The 27074-nt window shown below is 39.6% G+C and overlaps 1 protein-coding gene and 1 pseudogene across 2 annotated transcripts in view; one reads left to right on the top strand and one right to left on the bottom strand.

The window, feature by feature from the left end:
* The first annotated feature begins 6957 nt into the window (after nucleotides 1-6957).
* On the top strand, nucleotides 6958-7098 carry LOC138737778 (U1 spliceosomal RNA; annotated as a pseudogene).
* A 9473-nt stretch (nucleotides 7099-16571) lies between these two features.
* epha7 (eph receptor A7) overlaps nucleotides 16572-27074 on the bottom strand; it is a 292093-nt gene continuing 281590 nt past the window's right edge. For both annotated transcript variants that reach the window (XM_069887093.1, XM_069887094.1), the window contains exon 17: nucleotides 16572-18982. In XM_069887093.1, the coding sequence (XP_069743194.1) occupies nucleotides 18868-18982 (115 nt within the window). In that variant the 3' untranslated portion in view covers nucleotides 16572-18867. The remainder of the gene's footprint in view (nucleotides 18983-27074) is intronic.

Below are 27074 nucleotides of genomic sequence, written 5' to 3' on the forward strand. Positions count from 1 at the left end.
ACTGGTATCCTGCCCTCCTCAATCTTCTTAAGAAGGGCTGTTGCTGCTATACCTTTCTGACAAGTGAGGAGATTTTGTTTGAACATGATAAATCACTTTTTAAGTGGACTCCAAGGGACTTGGTACACTAATCTCTCCACTACCATAGTATTAATATGTAGTGGAAGATGGTTATCCCTGGTCCTCCTGAAGTCCACAATCATCTACTTTGTCTTGTTCATGATGAGACTCTGGTTGTTATTCTTGCACTATTTCACAAGATTTTCCACCTCTTCGCAGTAATGTGACCCATTGTTGTTGTGGTTGAGGCCAACTACTGATGTGTCAACTGCAAACTTGATGACTGTTGGAGCTGGCATTGCAGAGACTGGGGGATAACTTTATAAAAGTATTCAAAATATTGGGAGGCAAAGGTAGAATAGATGGAGTATCTTTCCCAAGGGGCAAATGTTGCAAACTAAAGGTTGAGAGGAGGGGTAAGTTTAGAAGAGATTTATAAAGCAAGTTTATGCCTGGATTTTGATGCTTGGGCGCTAGTGGAAAAAAGATTTGAGAGCAGCTTTTAAGAAGCATTTAGACAGGCATATAAACAGACAAAGAATGGTGTGATATAGACCATGTGCTGGCAAATGGGATTTGTTCCAATTGGCATCATAGTCAATATAGACACAGTGGGCCAAAGTGCCTGTTCTATATTCAATATTCCTGCAATCCAGAACTTACAATCATAATGCCTTTTAAGCTATTTAATTGTCCCATGATGTTCTCCAGAGCATCATTTGGTAAAAATAATCACTGAACTTGAAGAACTTTGAGGAGTGATAACCAAATACATGGATTGAGAGGTGTTTTTTTTGAACCCTTCAAAGGAGAGTCATGGGGATATACAAAGGTTTAGAGAGAAAACTGCATAGCTTAAAGTTCAAATGGCTGAAGGAGGATAGTTCGATAGGGTGAGGGTAGTGAAAAGTTGCTTGCACAGCTGGAATTGGAGGAATGAGAGAATACCAGGTAATAGAGAAAGGTTGTAGTGTAGGAAGAAGTAGGCTATTGAAGCATTTGTATAGCAGGAAGAGTGTTTTAGGCAATGAATTAATGGAAAGGCTGCTAATATAGATCAGAAAATTGAGAAGGTCCAGAAGAATGGAACAGCATGAATGATCATCCAAACTTGGAGCCATTGAAATCTACAATAGGGAAATGGATCCTTCTACCTAACTCTTCCATCCTGAACTGGTTGACCATGCAACCTACTTTCATTTGCCTGTGCTTGTCCCCTTGCCCTTCAAACCTTTCCTATCTAAATGCTTTTCTAAATTTTTTAAAATGTTAACATTTTACCCCTCCATATGTTCCTCTGCCAAATCATCCTATCTATCTATTGCCCTCTGTGTGGGGGAACAGTTGCTTCTCATGTTTCTTTTAAATTTTTCCTTCCCTAAAATCTATGCTCTCTAGTTTTAGATTCCCTGACTTGGACAGGGGGCTGGGGGAAATGACCATTCACATTATCTACACCTTTCATGTTTGCATAAACCTTTAAGTTGCCCCCTAGTCTCTGATGCTCCAGAGATAAAATCCCAGGCTCTCCTTGTAACTCATAGTAGCATGCTCATGACTCTTTTCTATACCTTATCAAGCTTAATTTCATCCTTCCAATAGCTGTGCAACCAGAACTGAAGAGATCATTCCAAATATGCCCTTTCTGATGTCTTGTGATGTAATATGACATCCAATTCCTGTACTCTATGCCCTGACCAATGAACTTATTTCATGATGTATTAATTTGAGTTTGGATGAAGAAAGTCTGGGTGCATGAAAAACATTTGAATCAACAATGTCTGTGCATCTGGAATCTTTTTCATTGCCATTTTCCCTTGAAGGAAGAAAACTCAATAGTATGAGAAGTAGCACCAGACATAAAATTATTCTGGCTCTGTAAGATCTACCAATCAGGCATGAATATATACAGTCAGTTCCTAATCATGGCCACTGAACTTGAATAATATTAGAACTGTCCTGACTTTGCAAACAAATGTATTTCTTTGAAAAACAACGAAATGTGGATTACAGCAATAATGAAAGAGGAAATGGTGCACAAAATGGAAGGTTATTTTGCATTACAGTTGACTTTTCTCCCAACTGATCAGGACCCACTGAAATTGCCAGAGTAGAAAGATTTTCATCTGCTTGATATATTTGCTTTTCTTTGAAGAGTTTGTGTATCTTTTTTCTCTGGCAATCAGTTGATAGCAGCAGATATCAACACTGGGCAGATTGTTTCAGGATTTCTCCATGGGCTTGCCTGGTTTGTGAGTTGTTCTGTGGACTTATTTTAGCTGTGGAAGTCTGTGTACTGGGCCAGGGCAAGCTGAAGATCCTTACACCTGTGGTTCATAACAGTTGTCAGAAAATGTGACCTTCTCTGTCATCCATTTCTGGGTGGTCTTTGCAGTCAAGTCTCCAAAACAAAGAGCAAAGGTTTGGATGACATCACCTTCTTTTCTTGCCAAAATACACTGTTGTTTAAGGTGGTCCCTGATAATATAATGGAGATAGTGTTCCACCCATTAGATAGAAGGGTAAAAACAAACTTGCAGGTGTCTCTCCAGGCACAAGAGATCCATGCTCCTACTTTCATGGGAAACTAATATGGAAACAACAGGACAGCAAAACAGAATCAACACTTCCATTTCACCACAACTCTTAATATTAATAGTGATATTTTGTAAAGCATGAAGTTTTCTCACTTTCAGAATTTTTGTTGCTCTCTTTCCAAACTCACTGGTTAAAGAAGATGCCTGAACATCTTAACTATTTAACTACTTTTCTCTATATCCTGTCTTTTTTAAAAATAAAAACACTATAAGCTGCACTATTTCACATTGTTAAACTTCTTCTTGCTCTTTTGTTTATTATTATACTTCCTGTAGCACGAGTTGACTTGCCTGGATAGCTTGCAAAACCAAGCTTTTGGTTGTATCTTGATTTGCGTGATAATAAACAATTCAAAACGCAACTCTAAAAATGAATGCAGTTGTTCTTACAGACTAGTTGATAGAATGAGATATTAATGGGCCAAGCAAGATGAGTTCCTTATCTAAACTGCTTTGCCTGACTGCTGGAATATGAGTCAAATTGAGCTATCATTCAGTTTTGCACACTTAGGGAGAGGGAAAGGCAATAATTTTCCTTCATTCATAGCTGTTATGGGAATGCGGATGTGCATGTTACTGGTTACATTTGTAATGAGTGTTCAGTTAGACACCATCTTGATCAGAATTAAAAAGTGCTTACTGTTCCTCTCATGTGAGGTGATTCTTTAAAGGAAATACATGACAGAATTTGTGACAAGGATCAAAATTTAAAATTCTATACTCCAGACTCTGAATCCATGGGATTTTGAGTAAAGAGGACATTGGGGGTGAGACTTTTGTGGCAAAAATGACAAGCAGGACAACATTAAGCTACAACGGGATGAAATCACGTCAGCAGTGAAAAACGTTAGAAACTTGAGAAGAAGACAACAAAAGAGTGAGAATGAACAGCACTTGGATAGCAGATTTACTTTGTTACTAAATAATAAGTATTAAAAATGGCAGAAGGACGCTTTGGAGAATGTAGAGGAACTGAAGACTGGTATGATTATGTAGATAGGTTTGATATGTATTGCCCATGATGTGAGGGATACTGAAACCTGCAATAAAAAAACAAGCACTGTTTTTAAGTGAGGTGGGGAACAGATCATACAGCCTAATCAAGACTGTATTGGTGAAACCAAATACCAAGTCTTATAAAGAGCTATATGACCTTGTTGGAGATCATCTTCCCCAAAACCATTAGTAACTGCTGAAAGATGCAAATTTTATACCAGAAATCAAAAGACTGGCAAAATAGTTAGCCAATGTTGGGCCGAATTGCGTAAGTTGTCCGAGACGTGTTGTTTTGGTAAATTCTTGGATGAAGTTTTGAGAGACAGATCGGTGATCGGTTTGGCAGACTGCCATGCCCAACAAAGATTGTTGTGTTCAAAAAAAAAAAAAAAAAAAATTTGGACAAGGAAGTCCACCTAGGAGATAACACTGACTGATCATAACACTTGATATTATACAGGGAGAGCACGTGGTGAAGAGAATGGAGTGTCGAAAATGCTTTCTCTGTGGAAGAAATAACTACAACCTGGATAACTGTTAATACAAGAGGACTAAGTGATATTTATGTGACAAAGTGGGACACATAAAGTCGAAGTGTCCAAGACAGAAAGTAAGAGAAAGAGTATCACAGCAGGAATAAAAATCAGAAATTGAAGTATTTATATAAAAAAAACAATCTTCCAAAGTTTTAAAAACCTTGTGGAAAATGTCAAAAGTTCCAGTAGTGAGCCAGAGTACCAAAGTGACTCTGAGGATGATGGGGGTATTAGCATTAATATATATCCATAGTGTATTTGATTGCATCTCAGAAATTCTTATTCTTATTAAAATTAACAATGAACTGGTCCACATGGAACTTGATGTGGGTCATTAATGCCGAAAGATCTGAATGAAAAACTACTGTCCAAACTTGAAATGAAACAGTCGACATGGTGTTAAAGATGGTTACAGGAGAGAAAGTTAAAGTACTGGGGAAATGTAAAATGGACATGAGTACAAGGGACAGACAAAGGAAGGTCTACCTCTCTACATAGTAGATACAAAAGGACCCGGCTTGTTTGGAAGTGATTGGTTGGTACCCATCCAACTTGATTGGAAGGCAATTGGTACAGTGAAGAATGTATTATCTGTACTGTTGATGATTAAAGAAAATCAAAGCTGTAACAGATGCTTCAGAAGTACCAGACAATGTTTGGGAAGAACATGGGAAAATTTCAGGGAGTCCAGGTCAAATTTGCAAATGAAAAGAGAAGCAAAACCTACATTTTTCAGCCAAGGTTGATACTTTTTTGCTATCAAAAAGGGAATTGAGATTGAGCTCAACAGATTATTCCCTCACCTACAGTGACTAGGCAGCTCCTATTGTGCTGGTCAGAAAGCCCAATGGTGAAACATGAACGGTCACAAATAACCAAGCCCTGAAAATCCATGGACATCCAATTCCGAGAGCAGAGGAATAATTTCAAGCTCTGAATGGTGGGAAAAAGTTCACAAAATTAGACTTCTCACAAGTATATCAACAAGTCAAATTGGATCCCGAATTGAGAAAGTATGTTGCTATCAACACTCACCTGGGGCTGTTCACTTATAACAGCTTTAGCGATATTTCAAGCTGTTTGGACAAACTATTGCAAGGACTAAATGTTGGACATTACCTAGATGTTGAAATCATTAAGGTCGTGACAATACAGAACATCTAACAAACCTGTGTTACAAGATCAAACCAGCACCCACAAAGAAGGCATATCACACAGGGGTAAAGATGAACAATTACTTTAAATATCACCTTCAAACTTTAATTCAAAATCCCCCCCCCTTTATAACAATACCCACTGGTTACTATGCAAATTTCGATAACAGTGTAAAACTAATAAATTCCCTAGCCTAAGTTATATTTCCAACCAGCCCACATAAAAACTTAGACACAAAACAAACACAAAACTTCGATTTCAACTGAATCAAAGATTATAAACAAAATTCAGTTTGTTTGGTAAACTGAAGCCAAAAGATCTTTGTGTGTGAGAGAGGGGGCACAAAATTCAAAGTTGTCTTGTGTTGCTTTCAGAGAGAGGAACCACTGGCTTGGTCCGGATCCTTCTGGCTGCCTTCGGAATGTTCATCCTTTTTGAAATCCCAACATTCTAAACTGTCCACCAGACCATGACTCATGCTCTGGCCCTTCTTCCACTCCACAGCACCTCCCAGTGGTAGTTTGTCGTCCAAGACGAGAAATTTTTAGATAATTTTCTTCACATGCTCAGTCCGTCTCCCACTCTCTCACCTTGGCTCTTAAAGGGAAACTGTCACTTTTTAACATAAAACCACACAACACATAGGCCAATACACAACACAGAACTCTGTAACACCTGGCAAAGGTCCTGGCCCGGCTAGAACAAGATAAAGTCTGACTGTGTCAACCTATATATGTATTTATGGTACCCTCAGTAATATATTTGTTATTTAGGATTGACCATGAAGGAGTCAGGATGAACGCAGCTGGCACTGAGGCAGTTTGCAGTGCACCCTACTCATCGAATCAACCTGAGTTACAATCCTTCTTGGATTTGGTTAACTATTACTGAAAACACATCTCCAACATGTCAACTCTTTGCAACTCACACAACCAATTGTTGAAAAAAGACCAGAAATGGTGTTGGAATGCTGAAACCAACAAAGCTTTGAATTACTTGAAGAAAAGGCTGACCTCGAGGGATAATGTTCTCATTCAGTACAACCCAGAAAAGGAAGTGACCCTGGCTGCTGGTTTAGGTCTAGTATTGTCACAAGTCAGCAAAAAAAGGAGAAAAACCAGTTGCTTATGCTTCCTGCTCTCTAATGTGAAGGAAATTATGCAAAACCAGAGAAGGAAGGATTGGCTATAATACTGGTCTCAAGCAATTCCACGTGGTAGGAATTTCACCTTAGTTTACAGGCAATAAACCACTGAGTTTGATCTCTGGCCTCAAAGGGTAATCCTGTGTTAGCGGTGGAAAGAATTCAAAGATGGGTGATGGATCTCGCGTTGTATGATTATGATCTAAAACATCATCCTGCAAGAATGGCATGCTGATATATTATCACGCTTACCTTGGCCTGTAACAGAACAGACTAAAAGAAATTTTAATTGGACTGTGGAAGCTGCATCTATCAACCAGGAACAACAGCATCACTTGCCCATTACAGCTAAGGCTATCAGTAAAGAGGCCACACTATTGAAGATTTTGTACTTTTCAGTGAGTATTTCCCCTGAATTGAAAGCTTTCTATACACATCAAAATGAAATGTCAATTGAATAGTGTAACTCATACTTACCTGGCAGGGGAGAATCGGTGGTCATGATGGCCGATCTCCCAGGACGAGGCTATCCCATTGCACTTCGGGTGTGCTGACGCCTGCGATGTCCCCAAATGCGGGATAATCGATTTATTTATTTATTTTTTTAAATAAAAAAAGTTAAAAAAAAGAATAGTGTAACTTGTTGTGGGGGAAAAGAACTGTCATTCCCTAGAAATGGCAGGAGGTCTTGATAAAGGAACTCCACACCAATCACCCAGGAATGGTCTGGATGAAGGTGCTGGCACACATGCATGTCTGATGCCCATTGATTGACATAAACATTGAACAGATGGTCTGGAGATGCCACATCTGCCAAGGAATGCAACCGAAAGCTCCCCAAGCAGAAGCTCACCAATGGAAATGGCCATCACAACCATGGCACCAAATTCATATTGATTTCACTGGTCCATTTATGGGGGAAAGCTTTCTTTTTATTGTTGACGCACACTCCAAATGGCCTATTGTGTGATGAATGTGGTTGACGACAATGGGGGGGGGAGGGGGAACAATTGAGAGACTACGATATGTGTTCGCAGGTTATGGATAGTCCATAGAACTGGTTTCAGACAATGAACCTCAATTTGTATAGCTTTCAAGCAGTTCCTGCAAAACCACAACGCGAGGAACATATTATCTGTACCCTACCATCTGAGCACAGATGGGGGAAGCTGAGCACCTAGTGCAGACTTTTTAAAAGCAAAGAAGTCATTAAAAACATCATGGAGTCATAAAATCACAGAATTTCTGTTATCATATAGAACAAGACCACACTTCACTACAAAACGCCCACTGGCTGAATTGATGTTTGGACGCAACTTGAGAACCCGACTTGCTGCAATGTACCCAAACGTTGAACTTCATATTCAGCGGTCAACATTCCCAAGTAAGCCTACAAGATCTCTAGAGATTGGAGAACAAGTATTAGTAAGAGATGAAAGGGAGAATAAAGAAACATGGATAAGAGGGGTGCTTGACAATAAACTAAGTCCATGTTCATATTCGGTACTAGTGAACAACAAGATATGGAAACTACATAATGACCAGTGAAATGTGTTAACGTATTTAAGTTGAACTTTATACTTATTTACAAGTTAGCACAGAATTTTATTTTGAGGGGGAAGGGAGTTATGGGAATGCGCACGTTACATCATAAAAGGAATTGCACTAGTATTGCATGTTCGGTTAGATGTCATCTTGATCAGAAGAAAGAGTGCTTAATCTTTCACTTGTGAGAGGTGATTCTTTTAAGAGAAATATGCGACAATAGCCCACACGCCAGGAAGTTCAGATGGTTGCCAAGGCAGCAGGGCACTTGTCCCAGAGAATTTCAAGGAAAACACCGACTCCTAGGAAGCATTGTGGTGTAGCTCCATGGGATTGTTTCCAGAGTTCCATTGCACGTGTACGTTTTTGCTTTTTTAAAAAAGAGAACTGGTGGCAGTCAGTAATATACCCATTAAAGCTGGCTGACACTATTTTGTCCTACTTCCTACTTTCTGTGTTGAGTGTACAGAGAATTGAATGTAATTATTGGATGCTTAGGGACACAGCTGGATACAAAATCTCATTTAAGAGGACAGCAAGATTTATTAGTGAGTTTTTAAGGCCACTCCTGTCCGCAATATTTATATTTTTAAACTGTTTTTACTTTATCCTGAAGACTGACAGTTTTGCTGCAGTTTCTGCCCCCCCCCCCCCCCACCCTTATATTTTTACTTTGTGTAAACCTGAGCAGCCTTGAAGAAAGTAAATGATAAGACTGCGTAATAGCCGGCAATATCACAAAGCAAATCATGGCCCTGGCATTACCAGGGGGGTGCGGACCACACCAGGTGACACCATCAGCGGGGGTGACACCAAAATGACTGTCTATAAAATATTTGTGCAGTGTTTCAGCAGAAATTTATTTTTCTCCACTGTATTTAGTTATAACAAGAAAAACTTTTTGTAAGCCTGTAATGCGCATCGAAAGAACCAGAGACTTGTTGATCCAAACCAAGGCTTTTATTAACTAATAGCATATCACAAGTAGGTGGACCAGTTCAGAATGACCTGGTCTGGCTAGGAGCAATCCTTTAAGACCTGCCAGTAGGTGTGGCTACACTCTCAGCCAATCACAGTCATCCTACACTACCATCTGTACATATGTACATTGATGATATCACAAAGCCCATCTTGCATGTATCAATATTCTGTACCATCAAGGATGAAACTCTATGCTAGTTTGCTTTTTGAACCTTCTAACGTGCTCCGGTCAGAGCTGTCAGTATTACCTAATTACAATGAATGCTTCAAATGACGTGGTTTTGATTACACGTACTACAAGCACGCTGGTGTTTTTATAGTCATTGTTTTTGTCAAAATTTTTTTTGCTACAATATTGTGGTAATTGGCATTTGTGCACCTATATCAATAACTTTTTAGAATGTAGTAATTAAATGTAAATACATTTAGGCCGTGCATATGACATTGTCAGTTAAAGATGTACTTTTAATTTTGCTAGTTATTTATCTCACTTTTGCCATTACACTCAGTGATATACAGGAATTATGATTTGAGCAACATTAGTACATAAACAAAATTAAGGATTCTATGTGTGATCTGGTACAGGAAGAGGTCCATGTGGTCATGAGTTACCACGCTGGGTGACACCAACCCTAGTGACACCACTGAATCAAGGGGCAGGTCCACTTTCCTTGCTTGGATTTTGGTTTGTGCGATCCCCAAGTCCACCTCCTCCATTAACAGAGATATAATGTAGAAACCCTGACAAGCTGTAAAGAGAGAATTATTCAAATGCATCCTCTTAACAGCTTGACATGCCAACCAAGCCTAACATGGAAAAAAAAAATTCTTGGCACTGTGGCAATAGACATTATAACTTAATTTGGTTTTGCTAGTCTTGATCCCACCAATTACATCTGATAGTTTTGACCTGTCTGAGAACCACTGTCTACGTGAGAGAACAAGAAAGATCAGTCACAAACTTACTGAATGGCAGAACAGGATTAGTAGCCTATTTATATTATGTTTTTGAGTAGCTGATCATCTGATTGCAAATTTTAACATCTGCAATTATGCTTTTAGGATATGTCGACATTTAGGGACAATAACATCAAGTAGCAGAAATAATACTCTCCTCACAGCCCAATCAATAGACAGCATAAGACGACTGAACATGGGGCCAGTTCCTCAGATGGATTGTTGAAAGGGCTAAGCTCTGCCTTCTCCACTGCCAGGGTGAGGCCAAACGTAGGCTGGAAGAACAACGCATATTCTATCTGGCAGTCTATAACCCAATCGTAATAACTCTCTACCCCTATCCCACTCATTCTGATCCACATCTGGTCCTCCCACTTGTGTCCCTTTTCCCTGACGTGGACTTTTTACCCCCTCCATAAATCTTCGTCCGCGAAGCCAAGCCAAAGAAAAAAATTTCCATCTTTGAGTAATTCATCATCTACTCCCACATTTCACCCAATGGATCCCCTCCCCCAGATGACCTGCTCCAATTTCTTATGTTCATGTAATTTTATGAACTTTGATAAGATCACCTCCGCCTCCTTTACTTGAAAGAAAACATTCCCTGCTATCCAATCTTTCCCTGTAACATAAGACTTTCAGTCTAGGTAGTATCCTCATGTAAATGTCCTATATCCATTCTAGTTTAATTACATCCTTCCTATAGCATGGAGACCAGAATGCACACAATACTAATGGTACAATTTAACATGACATTCCAGCATGTAAAAGGTAATGGACACAGCCCAGGACATCACAGACAAAACCCTCCCTACTATAGAGCAGGGGTGTCAAACTCAAATTCGCAGAGGGCCAAAATTAAAAACTTGGACTAAGTCGTGGGCCAAACTAAATATTTATTGAAAATTTTGAACAACATCTGCATGTTTTCTTTCTTTCAACATGTGTAATGTTAAACTTTTTCTTATTAAAATAAATGTTTAATAATAGTTTTGGTTAAACTCTTTCCAGAAGAAGCATTAACAAATGAGAAATAAAATATTCAATAAATAATATTTCTCTATAGCCTTTAAGCTCTTTTTAAATGTATTATTTTTCACAAGCCAACAAGTCAAAAAAATAACAACTTGCTTCAATGACAAACAAGTTTGTCTTTTAAAATGATGAACATATAGTCTGCCTCCCACCTGTCTTGAAAGGTCCTGTTTTCTGTCTTTGGTTTGGCCATTTTTCATAAGGGGTTTATTACATGTGAGTTAGGCGACAGGTGGCAGAGGCTAATGAAAGTAAAGAGAGGAGGTGGGGGGGATTAGTGGGCTGGCGCCAATGCATTTGCAAAGCATTCTGGGATTTGTAGTATTAGCTGTGCATGCGCTCTACTGGCATGGCGGCCAGCGGGCCAACTCTAATACATATTTGTTATGATCTTGCGGGCCAAATATAATTATATCACGGGCCAAATTTGGCCCGCGGGCCAGAGTTTGACATGTGTGAAATAGAGGGTTGCAGACCCCAACATCACTTAAATCTGTTATCTTACCTGCTTGAATCACCTTAAGAATACATTCCTTTGATTATGGATGTAATTTCCAAAATATTCAAAGATGAAATCAAAATTAACTTGCAAAGCACATTGAGTTCTATTCTGTTGAGCAGCAGCCTCATGCAATGACTACATGTATCTGTCGACTGCCCCATGGGAATCAGCTGTTACTGCATCTGCATTAGCAGCAGATTGTGCACATTAAATTGGATGAAAGTTAGTTTTATTGCCAATAGGGACATGGACTGATAACTAAGAATGAATGACTTGTGTGCTGTTTAAATCAGCACACTTCTAATTAATATAATTTTGATTTTAAAGGACTAAGAATTGCTACTATTTCTGATCAAAGGAAAATGGGGTAGATCACCCTTGGTGTCTTTATACAAATTAACTATTAAAGATTTTGGGGCCTAGTTAGAGCTAAGATGCCTTTTATTTAATTGTATGGTAAATATAAAAGGCAGCTTGTTAGGTCTGCTTTGTTCATGAATGAGTGAGACAAACACCAGACTGAGTCGAAATCAGGGTTCTTTGTTCTTTATTACCGGATTGTAACACTTGCGACTAACAATGTTAGTCGGAGAATGCATTCTGCCGTTATCAGCAAAATGGTGATTTTTTATACCCTTGGATACATGCTTAGAACATCATCATATCATTACTTGTCCAATGACTAAAACTGTTGCTATCCTTTCCCTGCTAGCTTCCTGCCTCTCAATCCATCAATGTCTCTCTTATCTTGTAAGTACAAGGATGCATTCACATCTTGTTACAGCCCTGTACAGGGTAACTCCTTACACATTCCCATCTCATGATGTTTTACCTTACAAGCTCTAATTCTAAAACGAATGTATGCAAGTCAGTAAAAAGAAATGACCATTTCTTAAGAAAATTTGAAAGTAAATATAAATTTCATTATATTAAAATTTTCTATTTTTATAAGATCTGTATGTTTCTATTAATGATTATTACCCATCCCAAATAACTAGATTAATGAAGAAATTTTGGGATTCATGATGTAACATTCAGTCAGTAAAAATGAAGGATTGGTGCTTTATTTCCAAGTCAGAATTGTGGGAACCCTGTATTTAGGGCCCTTTGAATAGAACCCTGTATTTAGTGGGAACTTTGAGGGAACCCTGTATTTAGTGCTATTTGAATGGACCGGCTATCCTGCTGTCTTTCTTGGTGATACTGGTTTGGTATTTCAGAGCTGCTACTGAAATACTAGCATTTATCAGCTGCATTCGTATACATTTTGATTTGACCATGTAGAAATTACAGCAATTTTTATACATCAGCCCTTAATTTCAGGGCACCATAATATTTGGGACATAGCAATGACTGTGATTCATAGGCATCACCAGGTGTTGAGTATTTTCTCTGGTGATGCTCTGCCTGACCTCTACTGCAGCCATCTTCAGCTCCTGATTGTTTCATGGGTTTGTCCCCATAGCATATCGAAGGCATGTTCAATTGGTTTTACATCAGGTGACTAACTTGACCAAGACTTTTTCAGTTTTTAGCTTTCACAGATGAGATATGCTTTGGATCTTGAGCAGTTCCTTTACATCTCCACACTTTGCTCTTGTCATCATTCTGAAACCGGTTAATCTTGGTCTTATCCATCCCCTAGTCCTTTTTCCAGAATCCTGCATCCTTTTTTTAAATACTTCTTGGCAAGCCTGTCATGTGGCCATCCTGTTTCTGTGGCTATCTAGTGCTTTGCATCTTTCAATCTGTGTAGCCTCTGTATTTCTGATCAGAAAGTCTTCTGTGGACAGTAGTTATTGATAGATACATCAGCACCTGGCTCCTGAAGAGTGTTTCTGATCTGTCAGACATACATGATGATGAGAATTCTTCTGCCATCAGCAGTGGAAGTCTTCCTTGGCCTACTGGCCCCTTTGTGATTACTAAAATAATTTGTATGCTCTTTCTTCTTAATGATGTCCCAAACTGTTGATTTTAGTAATCTTGAGGCTTGGGTGAAGACTCTTACTGATTTATTCTATCTTTTCAGCCTCCTAATGGATTCTTTAACTTTTATTGGCACAATTCTGGCCCTCATGTTGAAAAATGGTAACTCCAGTCTCGGAAGGTGATCAAAAGCTTAGAAACAAGCCTGGCTCTCTTATACCTGCACCAATGAAGCAATTAAACATACCTGAGTACTCACAAACACCTGTGAAGCCAAATGTCTCAAGCATTATGGTGCCCTAAAATAAGGGGATTATTTATAAAAAGTGTTGTAGTTATCACATGGTCAAACTAAAATGTGTACAGATGTAACATTGAATAAAATCTGGGATGAGTACTTTGATCACATGTTAATTGTTTGATTACAAATTTAAAACTGGAGCACAGGAGCAAAAAATGTCTAAGTCCCAAATATTATAGAGGGCACTGTACTTTTGATTATATGATCGACTAAAATTTATTGTTTATGCAGATGAAGTAGCTTGACCTTGAGATACTGCACAGTCTTGCAGAAGTGAGTTGACTGAACTGTCAAACATGATTGTCTTTCAGTATGAGAGATATAACTCCACATCCTGAAGGTAATTACTGCATCCTTCACATTTACTAAAGCCTCTTGAATTATTGGTCAAGTGTAGCCTTGGTGTCAAAACCAGGCACCTCTGGAATTTGCATGTTTTCAAAGGATCACAATCATACATAGTGGAAACAGGCCATTTGGCCCAATTTGTCCACACCAAACAAAATGTCCCACCCACAATAATCCCACTGCCAGGATTATTTGGCCCATATTCCTCTACATTTATCCTATCCATGTATCTGTCCAAAATGTTCTTGATCATTGCAATAGCACCTGTCTCCACCACATTCTCTAGAAGCCTATTCCATACACTCATAACCCTTTGTTTTTTTTAAAAAAAGAGTAACCCCCTTGGATTCCAATTAACATCTTGAAAGCAAGTTGGTGGTGAGGTCTAGAGCCAAGTGATGTTGGAGGAACCTAAACCAGATGACTGTGGGCAAGGTGCTATTGTGTATCCTGCTGCATTATGATTGTTCACTTGTTTCTGTGTTGTATGCAGTATAAGGTAAGATAAATGCAGTTGATACTTTCTGTCCATCAGCAGCTTTTCTTGAAATCCCTGGTAAAGTGTGGCAAAGTATCAGGCACCAACTAATATTTCTGCCACCTTAACTGACCCAGTCACGGTGTTCGGTTTAAGCAAGTGAATCTTCGGCACATTATGCATGAAACAAGAGAATACCTCGAAGCTCAAACATATTGATTTAAAATACTGCAAAAAGCTAAACATTTTTAATAATGATTGATGTGTAACAAAGGTTAAAATGTTATAAAATTAGATTTTTAATTTTAATCAAATAACAGTTATTCTGCGATTTTTTTAAAAATAAAAAATCTGCAAAAATTGTTGGAAGAATGCAGGTTAGAATTGTTTTGTCATGATCTGAAAGTGAGTGATGGTGGCAAACCTTTAAGAAGGTTCGCCTGGTTCTTTGCAAATTTTGAAACTCAACACACAAATAAAAACCAAGGCGATGAAATGTAATCTGCTTCATTTTATTAAAACTGCAGCATCCGGCCCAGTCTTGTGAATGTCCTCAGGGTAAAGCACAAATCGTGCCTCAGTTTTGAGATGACACCCATTTGTTCTGGTTGTGTCAATATAGATTTTTTTTTCCACCTTTTTTTGTGGTGGGTTATTTGCCTGTCAGCATTACTTTTAGACATGCAATCATGTCACGTATATTTTTGTACGAGTCCCCTTACGTGCTGCAGCCTGGAGTAATACAACAAACCGCATCCCTAATGGGGTGCCTGCTGCTTGCTTCTTCATCAAGCTCCACCCACACGAGTTGAATTTTGCAGAATTTTTCTAGAATAAAGCCATCATTTTCTGACAGCCGGTGGCCTTTGGGACTGATTATTTTGTTATCGAGTAGTGAGGAATATAGCAAGACTTACTAAAACTATAATCCCATTAAAATTCAGTAAATAAAACATGTGCTGGATCCAAATTGAAATTAATTTGTACTTTCAGGAAACAACTGTCCAGTTTCACGGATTTTTTTTTTGCATCTGAGTGCATTACTGTTATTCCCTTACATAAAGAGAATTGATATCATAATGAAACTTACCACAATCATTTTTCGCTAGTACATTGAGCTACTCTGAAATGCTTTTCAATCCTTCCTTCCTTTTATTTTTTTCTGTCTCTTGATTGTTCATTTTGTCTTGCACTGGTTACAATAAACCTTTGTCCTCCTTTAACATGACTAAATTCTGCTGTTAAACTGTAATTAATTTTGTTCAGTTTCACTTCTCGTGTTGGGAAAAAGGAGAGAAGCTAAGGAGGCCCTTGTCCTATCCCTTTGATAAACCAAATCCTTATTGTTGGGATATGAGCAAATTTTCTAGTGCTACTTGTAAACATTTTCCTCTTCAAATCATTTTCAATCCTGACCTCTTTCTAACATAATCCTTTCTATTTTGGTAAATCTGACTGAGTATCAGACATGCCTTGTATGATCAATAATGCTGACAAAAGCTGTGAATCTTTTTGTTACCCAATCGAGTGAAAGATAATTACTTAATATTGATGCTCAACATGCACAATCTTCTTGGTATGTGATGAATGGTCCTCTTTGTATTCTATGGATGATATTGTAAATTGTGACATTTTGAGCCACAACCTGGCTCACCTGTGTTTAACAGGCATATTCAAAACGTGCAGCTTCCAGTTTTCTTTAAAGTAAAATTCTGTGGGAAAAACACTTGAATGCTGCTTTGTGTCTCCATATTATACATTCATATCCCACTCCAGAGACTTCAGGATGAAAATACTGGCTCATCACGTGGTGCAGAGAGAATGCTCCACTGTTGGAGGTGGCAGGCCATTTTTGGACAGGATAATAAACTGAAGGCACAGTTGCTCTCTCAGGTTTATGAATGCAGGCAACTTGTCAAAAATGAAAGTTTTTCCTGAGTGTTCCGGTCAATATTTATCTCTCAATCAACATTTCTTAAAGATTATCTGAACATTATCTTGCAGCTGTTTGTGAAAGCCTTTTGTGCTCAATAATCGCCCTCTTTTCCCACACTGCAGCAGAGAGCACTTCAAGTGAATGCTTTAATGGCTATAAAGTGCTTTACGTCCCAAGGTTCTGAAAGGTCATTTATAATCATAAGATTTGCTTTTTTTTGGCCAGATCATTTATTCAATGATGGCTGTATAATAACTTAAAGTTCAAAAAGATTGAACAAATGTCAATAAAGAAGTCCATTTGCATCAATCAAAATAAAACCCTCTGGAAATCATTGTGACAGTTTTCAAAAAAATATATTTACAGTCTTTTACAAACAATTGAAAAATAAGACCATCAGATTAATCGCGAAACTTCTAATGAAATATTTGTAGTTTCCAACTTAACAGAATTCATCGTATTTTTGTGAGAAACCATTTTGAAATATACTGGTTTCTTGATGTTCCACAGGAGTCCCATCATACCCTTGAACACACAGGAACTTGGTTAAAGTGGGTATCTATCTCAGCCATTTTCTTGGGGATCCTGCCAGTCACTTGGTGCAATTCCTGAAAGACACTGGTAGACTCTGCAATTTCCGAGTCACTGTCTCTACACCAAACTGAAATAAATAATAGACTATATAAACACAAAATAAGGAAAGCAATTATAAAAACACTGTACATGATCTGGAAAAAGTCAGAAAAATGGCATCTCTTCAGATATTTTGTTTAGATGTTTGCTAGACTACAACCTTCTTTGGTCCTAAATGTGTTTTTTTTTAATTAATATTAGTTAATATTATTTACAACTGAAAATAAATGAGTTGTCTGTGATTCTGTCAGTGAAATAGAAAAATATAATGCATTTTCAGTGTATACTGAGTTCACTATAGACAGACCTGCATTAAAAAAAATGACAGTATAAATAAATTACAACTTTTACAGGGAAGCATTCACATCTCACAAAGGACATGAGAATGGAATTCTGATCTGATGTATGGGATCTCTCATGACATGATCAAAAATAAATGGCTTCACTCTTTGGAATCTTCTGTCAGTCTTTGCAGACCTGGTCACCATTGATTGAGTTGAAATACAAATGGGGGAAAATGTCTGTGGCTAGAGGACTAGGTTGGGTTGAACCAATAACATTCCAGACTTAACCACTTATCTCATACTTGATCAAAGTTCAATAGATTTTATTGCTTTAATCATCCCTTGTTGACCTACAAATGAAATCTTCAACCTTTGGATGAGCTCATACTTTATAATATGCTCTGTGGTCACCACAGTTAATTTGAAAATATATATCTATATCCAATGTATAGATCTTCAGTTCTTTTTACTCCCATGTTCTATTTTGTATTTCATGATTTTGTTGATATTAGGCTGAATGATTTAGCTAAGTAACAGTTTTATTTTCCTAACCCGTTGAGTATGGATTGCAGTCTTTTTCTCTCTCTCAAATGTTTTTTCATGATTCTGTCAACACTATATTTGCAAAGGTTACATGCCATTTTATGAAGTTTGAAAAGCTTACATAGTACCTAAATATAATGATCTGTTTCAAGGAACCTTAACCCTTTTTTTTTCATACTAGCTCTCTACATTTATTTTTAATGCATAAAATTTTAAAGGAGAATGGAAGTTTTAGACCTTGGAAAATTCCTTTCCAAAGTCTTGGTAAATGATCTTACTGTCATCAACAATGAATGGAAATTCTTGAGAATGCCAAGTTCCAAAAGTGAAAGCTTATTAAATTTAAACTACAATGGTTATTGCCGACAAGTGCCACATCAGTTTCAATATCATCATGTAAAAGGGATAGGCAGAGATGGGTGATGACTATATGTAAGAACTTGGGTCACAGCGGTAGCCTTCCGATATTGCAGGTCAGTAAGAAGATGGCTGAACGAACACCATTCAGCAAGCACAAATGTTAAACAATTTCATTGATTAATCCGTAACATGGTGAGAGTCTTTGACAAATATAGTCTACATAAATTGATATGTACACTTTTTAAAAAGCCCAGTAGACAAAAAGAAGAGGTCAGAACTCTTAAGTTTTTTCTGTGTAAAGTTCTAAATGTTGCAGGTAGTAGTTTCTTTGCAATGTGCATGTCTGAGCCACTCTCAGTCTGTGCTGTTTAAAGGACCTTTTGTACTTTCAGCAGCTTGGAGGAACGTTGATGCGCACCTTCCCCTGAATCTCTGATCCATCGCAGGAAGTAATTTAGAAGAATGTTGGTACTGACAGTACTAGCAGCAGTTGGAATCCTTGCCCCCAAAGCTTGTTTTTTTTTTGCTCGAAGGAAGAAAAGGTCGGTTACACTTGGATCCCTGTGCCATGCAAGTGCAGCATCTGGGCTCTCATAGTCTGAATGCTGCCTATGAGTTTCTTCTGATGTCCAACTAATGTGATTCCCAGGCTCATCACATCTCTGTATAACATAAAGCAGAGTGAATGGAAGTGCAAGGTTAAATCAATAGAGAAAGTTAAAGCATCATTCATGCAAACAAATCTACAACTAATAAAGCTATAAGAAATATGATGAGGGAGGGAAAGTTAGCAGAGCAGCTTCTGCAACGCTGTTACTGTGCCAGCGACAGAGGTTGGAATCTGGTGCTGTCTGTAGGGAGTTTGCACATTGTCCCTGTGTCTGCACAGGTTTTCTCCCGCTGTTCAAAAATGTACCCAGGTTGGTGGCATGGGCTGAAAGAGACTGTACCGTGCTGTATATGTCTCAATTAAATTTTAAAAATTCAGTCACTATGAGAAGCTTATTGCATCCTCTTTCTGATTTTTTCCAACCATTTTCTCTAACCTTGCGATTTGAATTTTTCTGTAGTACCTTTCTATTTAAGGATTTCCTGCAGAAGCATTGCCACAATTGGCAAATTTGTGGAAAAAGTTGATTCTTTCAGTTCATTGTTCTACGCAATATACGTTGGTTCGCCAACATGAGATCCTATCTGCACAGCCATTACATTACTTGACTTGTGTGGTGCAGGAACAAAAGTGGGGAATCGCGGTAGAGTGATTCCCAAAAGAGTGCTAATTTAGTGGACCTGCAGGAGTGCGATCCACAAAATGAATCGAACCCCTGAACGAGCCCTCTGGAGAAGGAAGGGAGCAGTATAAATTCTGGGACTGCCGCTGGGAGGTTCCCAATGAGAGGAGACCCCATTGTAGCCCTCCGGAGGTGGAGGTGGACCAGAAAAGGTCTGGTACACTTGGCAGGAGGTTCCCGGGTCCCGATGAGGGACAGAGGCAGGGTGGCAAGAGCCCAAGGGGGAAGGCCTCCAAGAAGAGTCCCCATAGCGTATTGTTAGTGCCAAAAATCTACCGGGCCTGCCGGGGTGCAGTGTCCCAGCTGAGGAGCAGCAAGGCTGATCTAACTCCATTGGGAGTGGGATCAGGTGGCATTGGCCTACCTTCATTGAAGGTGGGGCCTGAGAAAGCAAGCAGTGATACTGTTATTCTGCTACATGAGGTGATTGAACCTCAGTACATCGAGTGGCAGCGAAGGGGTACCTTGCACAAGAGCAAGTAGGATCTGAGCCAAACTTACCATATCGTGTAGCGAAGCTGCCCACTCGCAGATAACCAAAAAGCCCAAAGAAGGGCATGATCTCTGCGTGACAGCGAGGCCTCAACCAGCGACAAAATTGTAAATCATCTGGACAAATTGGAGGAACTGGTGACTGCCATGGTAAGTTTCCTCTGCTATCAGAGCAGGGGAAGGACATTTATGATTATACATGGGAAGATGATGAAGTGCCAGCAATGGAGGCCCAATCATCCATATCCCCATACACTGATCAGGCCAGTCAGGAGGAGACTATAACCACCTATTGCCATGAAGTTTGCAGTACTGAGGTGTATCGGCCAGCCATTAGAAGATGATATTGTGGGATCCATAACGTATATGATGTCAAATGCTTTTCAGGAGATGGTACTAGAGGGATCCATCAAGAAGTGCCCCTGCCCTGTTAACTGCCCTCTGTTGGAGGTGCCTAAGGTAAACCCTGCGATATAGGAAAATTTGAAGATCCCCACAAGGGTAAAAGTCATGAAATTGAAAAGACTACAGGGGTCAATGGTTAAAGGCATCACTGTATTCGCACAAATGCTCTCACATGATTTATCGAAGACCCAACAAGATGCTCTAGGGCTATTATCCCAAGCAAACTATGAACTGAATGCCTTCAGGAATGAGCTGATCAAGCCCGACCTTAATGTAAGATATGCTCATTTGTGCTGACCATCTAACCCTGTAACAAAATTTCTATTTGGTGACAATGTCAGCAAACAGGTGAAAGATTTGAATGAGCAGCAAAAGGCAGTGGCTGGCATGGTCAGAGGTTCGAGACCACAGGCAAGAGAACCTGTTATGTTTCACCTCTATCACAGGTATGCGGAGACATTTAAGCCAGTTATCTGAGGTGGTTTCCCTCTCCAAGCGGCTACAGTCAGCAGGTCTTTTTTTTTAGGGGAATGCCCTCCGTGGAGACAGTGGCAGGAGAATTTTCCCGCTCAAAATGCTTCGCGGAAATGGGCCCAGAATGCACCAGCCCACAGACTAGGCGGGTCGAGGAAGAGAAAGCTACGCATTTACAGTTGAGTACTCTTGATAATTACAAGGATTTAAAGGTTGGTGGTCGATTAAAACTTTTCTATGATAGATGGTGTAACATTAAAACTGATGCTTCTATTCAGCAGACAATGAAGGGGTATAAAATTGAATTTGACCTCCGATAAGGAGGAAGGGTCAATATCTATATATGCGTAGACTGCAACTGACGGAGGCTATACATTGCCAAGATCATGGCGTTAAAAAGGGAAAAACATTATTGAGTGTTGTAGCCATGAAAAACATGAGTTGGTATCAAACATATTCACGTGACTCAAAAGAACTGGCGGCACTCGAGAGATACTGGATCTATTGGATCTTAATGAATATGTCTTGTACAGGCATTTAAAAATGGATAACTAATATTCTGTGATGCTGCTGTTACGTAGTGGGTATTATATGGCCTCGATAGATTTGTAAGATGTATACTATTTGGTCACGGTCTGCCTACAGTACAGGAAGTTCTTGAAATTTACCTGGAAGGGAGAGCTATGGCAGTATAAAGCTTTGCCGAATGGGCTGAACTTAGTGCCCAGGGCATTTACCAAGCTACTGAAGCCAATGTTTGCAAGGCTCAGGAAAGAGGAGCACATGGTAATGGGTTACCTGGACGATACTCTTACCGTGGGCATATTGTTCAAAGAAACAAAAAGGGAAGTAGCAGCCACCTCGGGGGTTCTTGTACATCCCGAGAAATCAGTGTTGGTGCCTACCAAGAGGTTAAACTTCCTCGGTTTCATTATTGATACCGAAGACATGAAAGTTACCCTGCCAGAGATCAGGACACCTTGCAGAGGGCTCATGACAGAGTGTCATCCCTCCATAAGAAAGGTGGCGAAGGTTGGGGAGCCACAAATCTAAAGGGCTCTACTGGGAGAAGATGGACAGACATAGAGCTCAGGAGGTCTCAAAATCAGGCACTAATTATTTGGAAATGCTAGCGGGGTTTCTAGCACTAAAGTCTTCTGTGCGAGGGAAGATGACATTCATGTACTGCTGAGGTTAGATAACACTTCAGCTGTGGCCTACCTCAATAATATGGGAGGTCTCAAATCTGTTTCTGTAACAAGTTAGCCATTTAGACTTGGCACTGGTGTATTCAAAGGAGCATTTGGGTTACTGTCGCCTACCTACAAAGTTGGATCAACATACAGGTGGGCCTGATGTCCAGGAAATTCAGTGTTAGCTCTGTGGATTCTGGGTAAGAAATATTTTAACTGGCTAGCAGACACCTTTGGCATGCCGGAGATTGATTTGTTTGCATCCAGGCTTAATACCCAGGTGCTGAGGTTTGTGTCATGGCTGCCAGATCCCCAAGCAGAGGCCATTGACTCCTTCCCAACGTTGGTTCCCCTTAGGCTTATGATGGGGATACTGTGGATATTCATAAAAAGCAGAGGTCTGCTAATCCAACCGATGTCAAAGATGTCTCATCCATTGTCTCACTTAAGTCTGTTAGGTTGCAGGATTGGAGAGCGAGGATCGTCATAAACACTCTGCAGCCTAGAACTCTGGACATCTTGTGGGCATCTTGGAGAAAAAATACTCAGAAACAGTATGCCTCTTATGTGGGGAAATGAAAAAAGTATTATGCACAAATCAGACTGAATGAACATTCAGCCTCTATTGGAGACATACTGAGTTTTCTAACTGATATGTTCTATGTGCAGGGGGCCAGCTACAGCAAAGAGTGCATTGGCTGCTTCCTTGACATTCCAGGACTCTGAGCATGAGATGATGAACCGTTCCCTAATCAAAAGATTTATGAAAGGAGTGTTCTACTTGCATCCTTCGGTACCTTAAAACAAGGATATTTGGGACATAAAGATTATTTTGGACTGTCATCAACTTCCAATTTGGATTTACATAGCCTGTCCCATAAGCTGATAATGCTGGTGGCCTTGACACCGCCCAGAGGGTACAAACTTTTTCTTGCATTCATATCTGTTGGGAGGAGGACTGTGTAGGCATTCAAGTTACAGATATTTTGAAACATAACAGGCAAGGGAGAATTGGGACAGAATTTTAATTGTATGCATACAGGGAAGATGACAGATTGCGTGTTGGATTGTTTAAAAAGATATGTTATATGTACAAAACATATTAGACTAAATGAGAAATACCTCTATAAGAAACCATATCAGCGGGCTCCCCCCACACACCCCCCCAGAATTGGCCAGATCGCCGAGGGAGGTCATGAGTGTGTTTGGAGTGGCTATTTCTCAGTTTGGGTTCCATTCAACTAGAGCGGCAGCCAATAGGGCCGAGGTCCCTATATAGGATATCCTTCAACAGGTGGGATGGAGCAATGAGAGAACCTTTAAACTCAAAGGGGCTGAGTTTCACAGCTTCCATCCTACACGCGGCGAATTGAACAAGACTGCGGTAAGGAGACCCATTGAACTGATTATGGTCTGTTGGACCACCCAAAGGGGATGAGCCACAGAGCTACAACCTCTCACGTTGGCGAACCAACGTACCTTGCAAAGAATAATGAGGAGTAAAATGAGGTTAACTAACTGTGCGAAGTTTGATGATTATTCAAGCAATGGGAGTTGGTGAGTCAAGGTGCCCCCCTCTCCCTCCCCTTTTTTTTCTAGATTATGGACAAAGATGTTTTGTTGCAATAAATCTGTTCAGTCACAGGTTTGTGTTATCACTGGGCTCGTTTAATTTAGTGCATTTAAGGTCAGTAGCTTCAACCTTCTGGACTGTAAAGGAATGGCTGCACATGGGTGGATGGGATCTCATGTTGACTTACCAACTTCCATTGCTCAAATAATAATCATCAAATTTTGCACAGGTAAGTGCTCTTTTAACTCCCCAATTTAGATTATGATTTGAAGATGGTTCAGAGTTGTGCACCATACTATCAGCAGCTTCATTCTCGAATTCTACATTCACTCACTATTTTCACTTCACTGATCATATAACAATTGCGTAGGGAAACAAGCCATCTTGGCCCCTCTAGTCCATACCGATTTAAGTGATCTCCTCTCGTCCCAGTTACCTGCACCATGCCCATAACTCTCCAATCTAACTTTTCCTTAAATGACAAAATTGACCTTGCTGCAATCACCTCTTCCGGAAGGTCATTCCACTCAGCCACCACTCTTTGAGTGAAGAAGTTCCCTCTCATGTTACTTCTAAACTGTTGCCCCCAACCCTCAACTCATGACCTCTTGTTTCAATCTCACCTACCCTCAAGGGAAAGAGGCTATTTACATCTACTCTATCTATCCCCTTCATAATTTTAAATATCTCTATAAAATCCCCCTTCAACCTTCTATGCTCCAATGAATAAGGACCCAGTCTAATCAATCTTTCTTTGTATTCTAGATTCTGCAATCCAGGCAGCATTTTAGTATATCTTCTCTGCACCCTCTCTACCTTACTGATATCCTTCCAATAATTTGGGAACCAGACTGCACACAGTATTCCAAATTTGGCCTCACCAATGCCCTGTATAGTCTCAACATCACTTCCCAACTTCTATATTCTATGCTTTGATTTATAGAGGCCAGCATACCAAAAGCCTCCTTCACCACTCTATCCACATGAGATTCCACTTTCAAAGAGCGATGAACCATTATTCCAAGATCTCTCTGTTCCTCTGCATTCCTCAATGCCCTCCCCTTCACTGCATATGTCTTGTTTTGATTATTCTTCCCAAAAAGAAGCACTTTACACTTATCGGTATTAAACTCCATCTGCCATCTTTCAGCCCACTCTTCTCAGCAGTCCAAATCCTTCTGCAGTCTCTGTCCACAACTTTCCCTAATTTTTTTGTATCGTCCACATAGTTACTGACCCAATTTACCACTCCATCATCCAAATCATTAATGTAAATGACAAACAACAAGGGACCCAACATGGAGCCCTGAAGCACACCGTATGTCACCAGCTTCCATCTTGACAGACAGTCATCCACCATGACTCTCTGGCATCTACCTTCTAGTCACTGTTGAATCCATTTGGGTATCTCATCATTAATACCTAGTGCCTGAACCTTCATTACCAACTTCCATGTGGAACCTTATCGAAGGCCTTACTGAAATCCATATAGATAACATCTACTGCTCTACTCTCATCAACCTTCCTAGTCACCTCCTCAAAAAATTCAAAAAGATTTGTCAAACTTGACCTTCCCCACACAAATCCATGTTGGGTGTCCCTGATCAGTCCCTGCCTCTCTAGATATTTATACATATTATCTCTTAAGTATACTCTCCATTAGTTTACCGACCACTGACATCAAACTTTCTGGCGTATAATTGCTAGGTGTACATCTGGATCCCTTTTTAAACAGAGGAACCATGTTTGCGTTATGTCATTCCCGAGGCACCATGCTCCCCTCCAATGACTTTTGAAAAATCACTGTCAGAGCCTCTGCTGTTTCCTCCCTGACTTCCCTAAGGTTGTGGGGAAAATCCCATCGGGACCTGGAGACATCCACCTTTATATGCCTCAAAAGTTCCAACATCCCTTCTTTCCTAAACTCTACATTTTACTTAATCACCCCTTTTGCTTATCCTACACGATTCCATCTCCTCCATTCTCATTTAGCTCCACACACATTTATCCATTCTGATTCTCTTAGGGTCCAGTTTTATTCTTCACTTTCTTTTTGCTATTTACATATTTGCAAAAACCCTTTGGATTTATTTTCACCCTGTTTGCTATAGTCACCTCCTACCTTCTTTTCGCTTTCCAAATTTCTATCTTAAGCTTTTTACAATCCATGTATTTTCCAAGCATCTCATTTATACCTTGTTTCTTATATTTAATGTAGGCCTCCCTTTTAATTAGAACTTTCTAATCTCTCTCAAACTTTTGCCTTTTGTCTTTTATCCTAACAAGAACAAAGATTCTGCACCCTCAAAATCTCACTTTTAAAAGACCTCCAATTCTCCTCTACCTCCTTCCCAGAAAACAAATCATCCCAAACCTGCAAATCCCTTCTCATCTCTTCAAATCTGGCTTTTCCTCACTCAATAACCTTAATCTTTGAATCAGACCTATCCCTTTCCATAATTCTATTGAAACTAATAGTATCATGATCACTGGATCCAAAGTGCTCCCTAACATCAATCTTAGTCACCTGCACTATCTCAGTCCTCAACAGTAGATCTAACACTGCCCCTTCTCTACTGGGTACCTCAACAGATTGCTGCAAAAAAACGAACCTGCATACATTTCACTAATTCTAATCCAGCCCCTTCACTGAATGTGTTTCCCAATCTATATTAGGAAAATTAACATCCCTGTGCTTATTACAAATCTGCATTTGCTCCTCTATTTCTTGCTCCCCACTAGGTGGTGTATAATACACCCCTACAAGTGTAACTTCTCCATCCAGACCACCTCCCTTGATGACCCCTCCAATCTATCTCTCATCAGCACCACTGTATTATTTTCCCTGACAAGCAATGCCACACCACCCCCTCTCACTCCTTCAATTCTATCACAACTAAAGCAGCAAAATCCCAAAATATTTAGCACCTGCAACCACGTCTCATTAATCGCCACCACATCATATTGCCAAGTGTCTATCCACACCTTCAGCTCATCCACCTTCCTTTCAATACTCCTAGCATTAAAGTAAATCCATTTCAGAGATTTCCCACATCTTTCCCTCTGTTTGTCCCTATCTTTATGGTCAACTCTTATTTATTACCATCATTCCCCCCTCCCTCACTCCACTGATCGTTTTCCTTCTCGAACACCTGTCTTTCTACGCCCAAACTTTGTCTACAAGCCTTCTCGATTTGCAGACTAATCTTCTCTTTGCTGTTCTCCTTCATTTGGATCCCTTCCCCCAACCATACTAGTTTAAAGTCTCCTTAGTAGCCCTAGCAATCTTTGTCATTACAAGCACTTTTAATATTTTGTTCTCTGT

Source organism: Narcine bancroftii, chromosome 6 (assembly GCF_036971445.1).
Source record: "Narcine bancroftii isolate sNarBan1 chromosome 6, sNarBan1.hap1, whole genome shotgun sequence".
In the NCBI taxonomy this organism is placed as follows: domain Eukaryota; kingdom Metazoa; phylum Chordata; class Chondrichthyes; order Torpediniformes; family Narcinidae; genus Narcine; species Narcine bancroftii.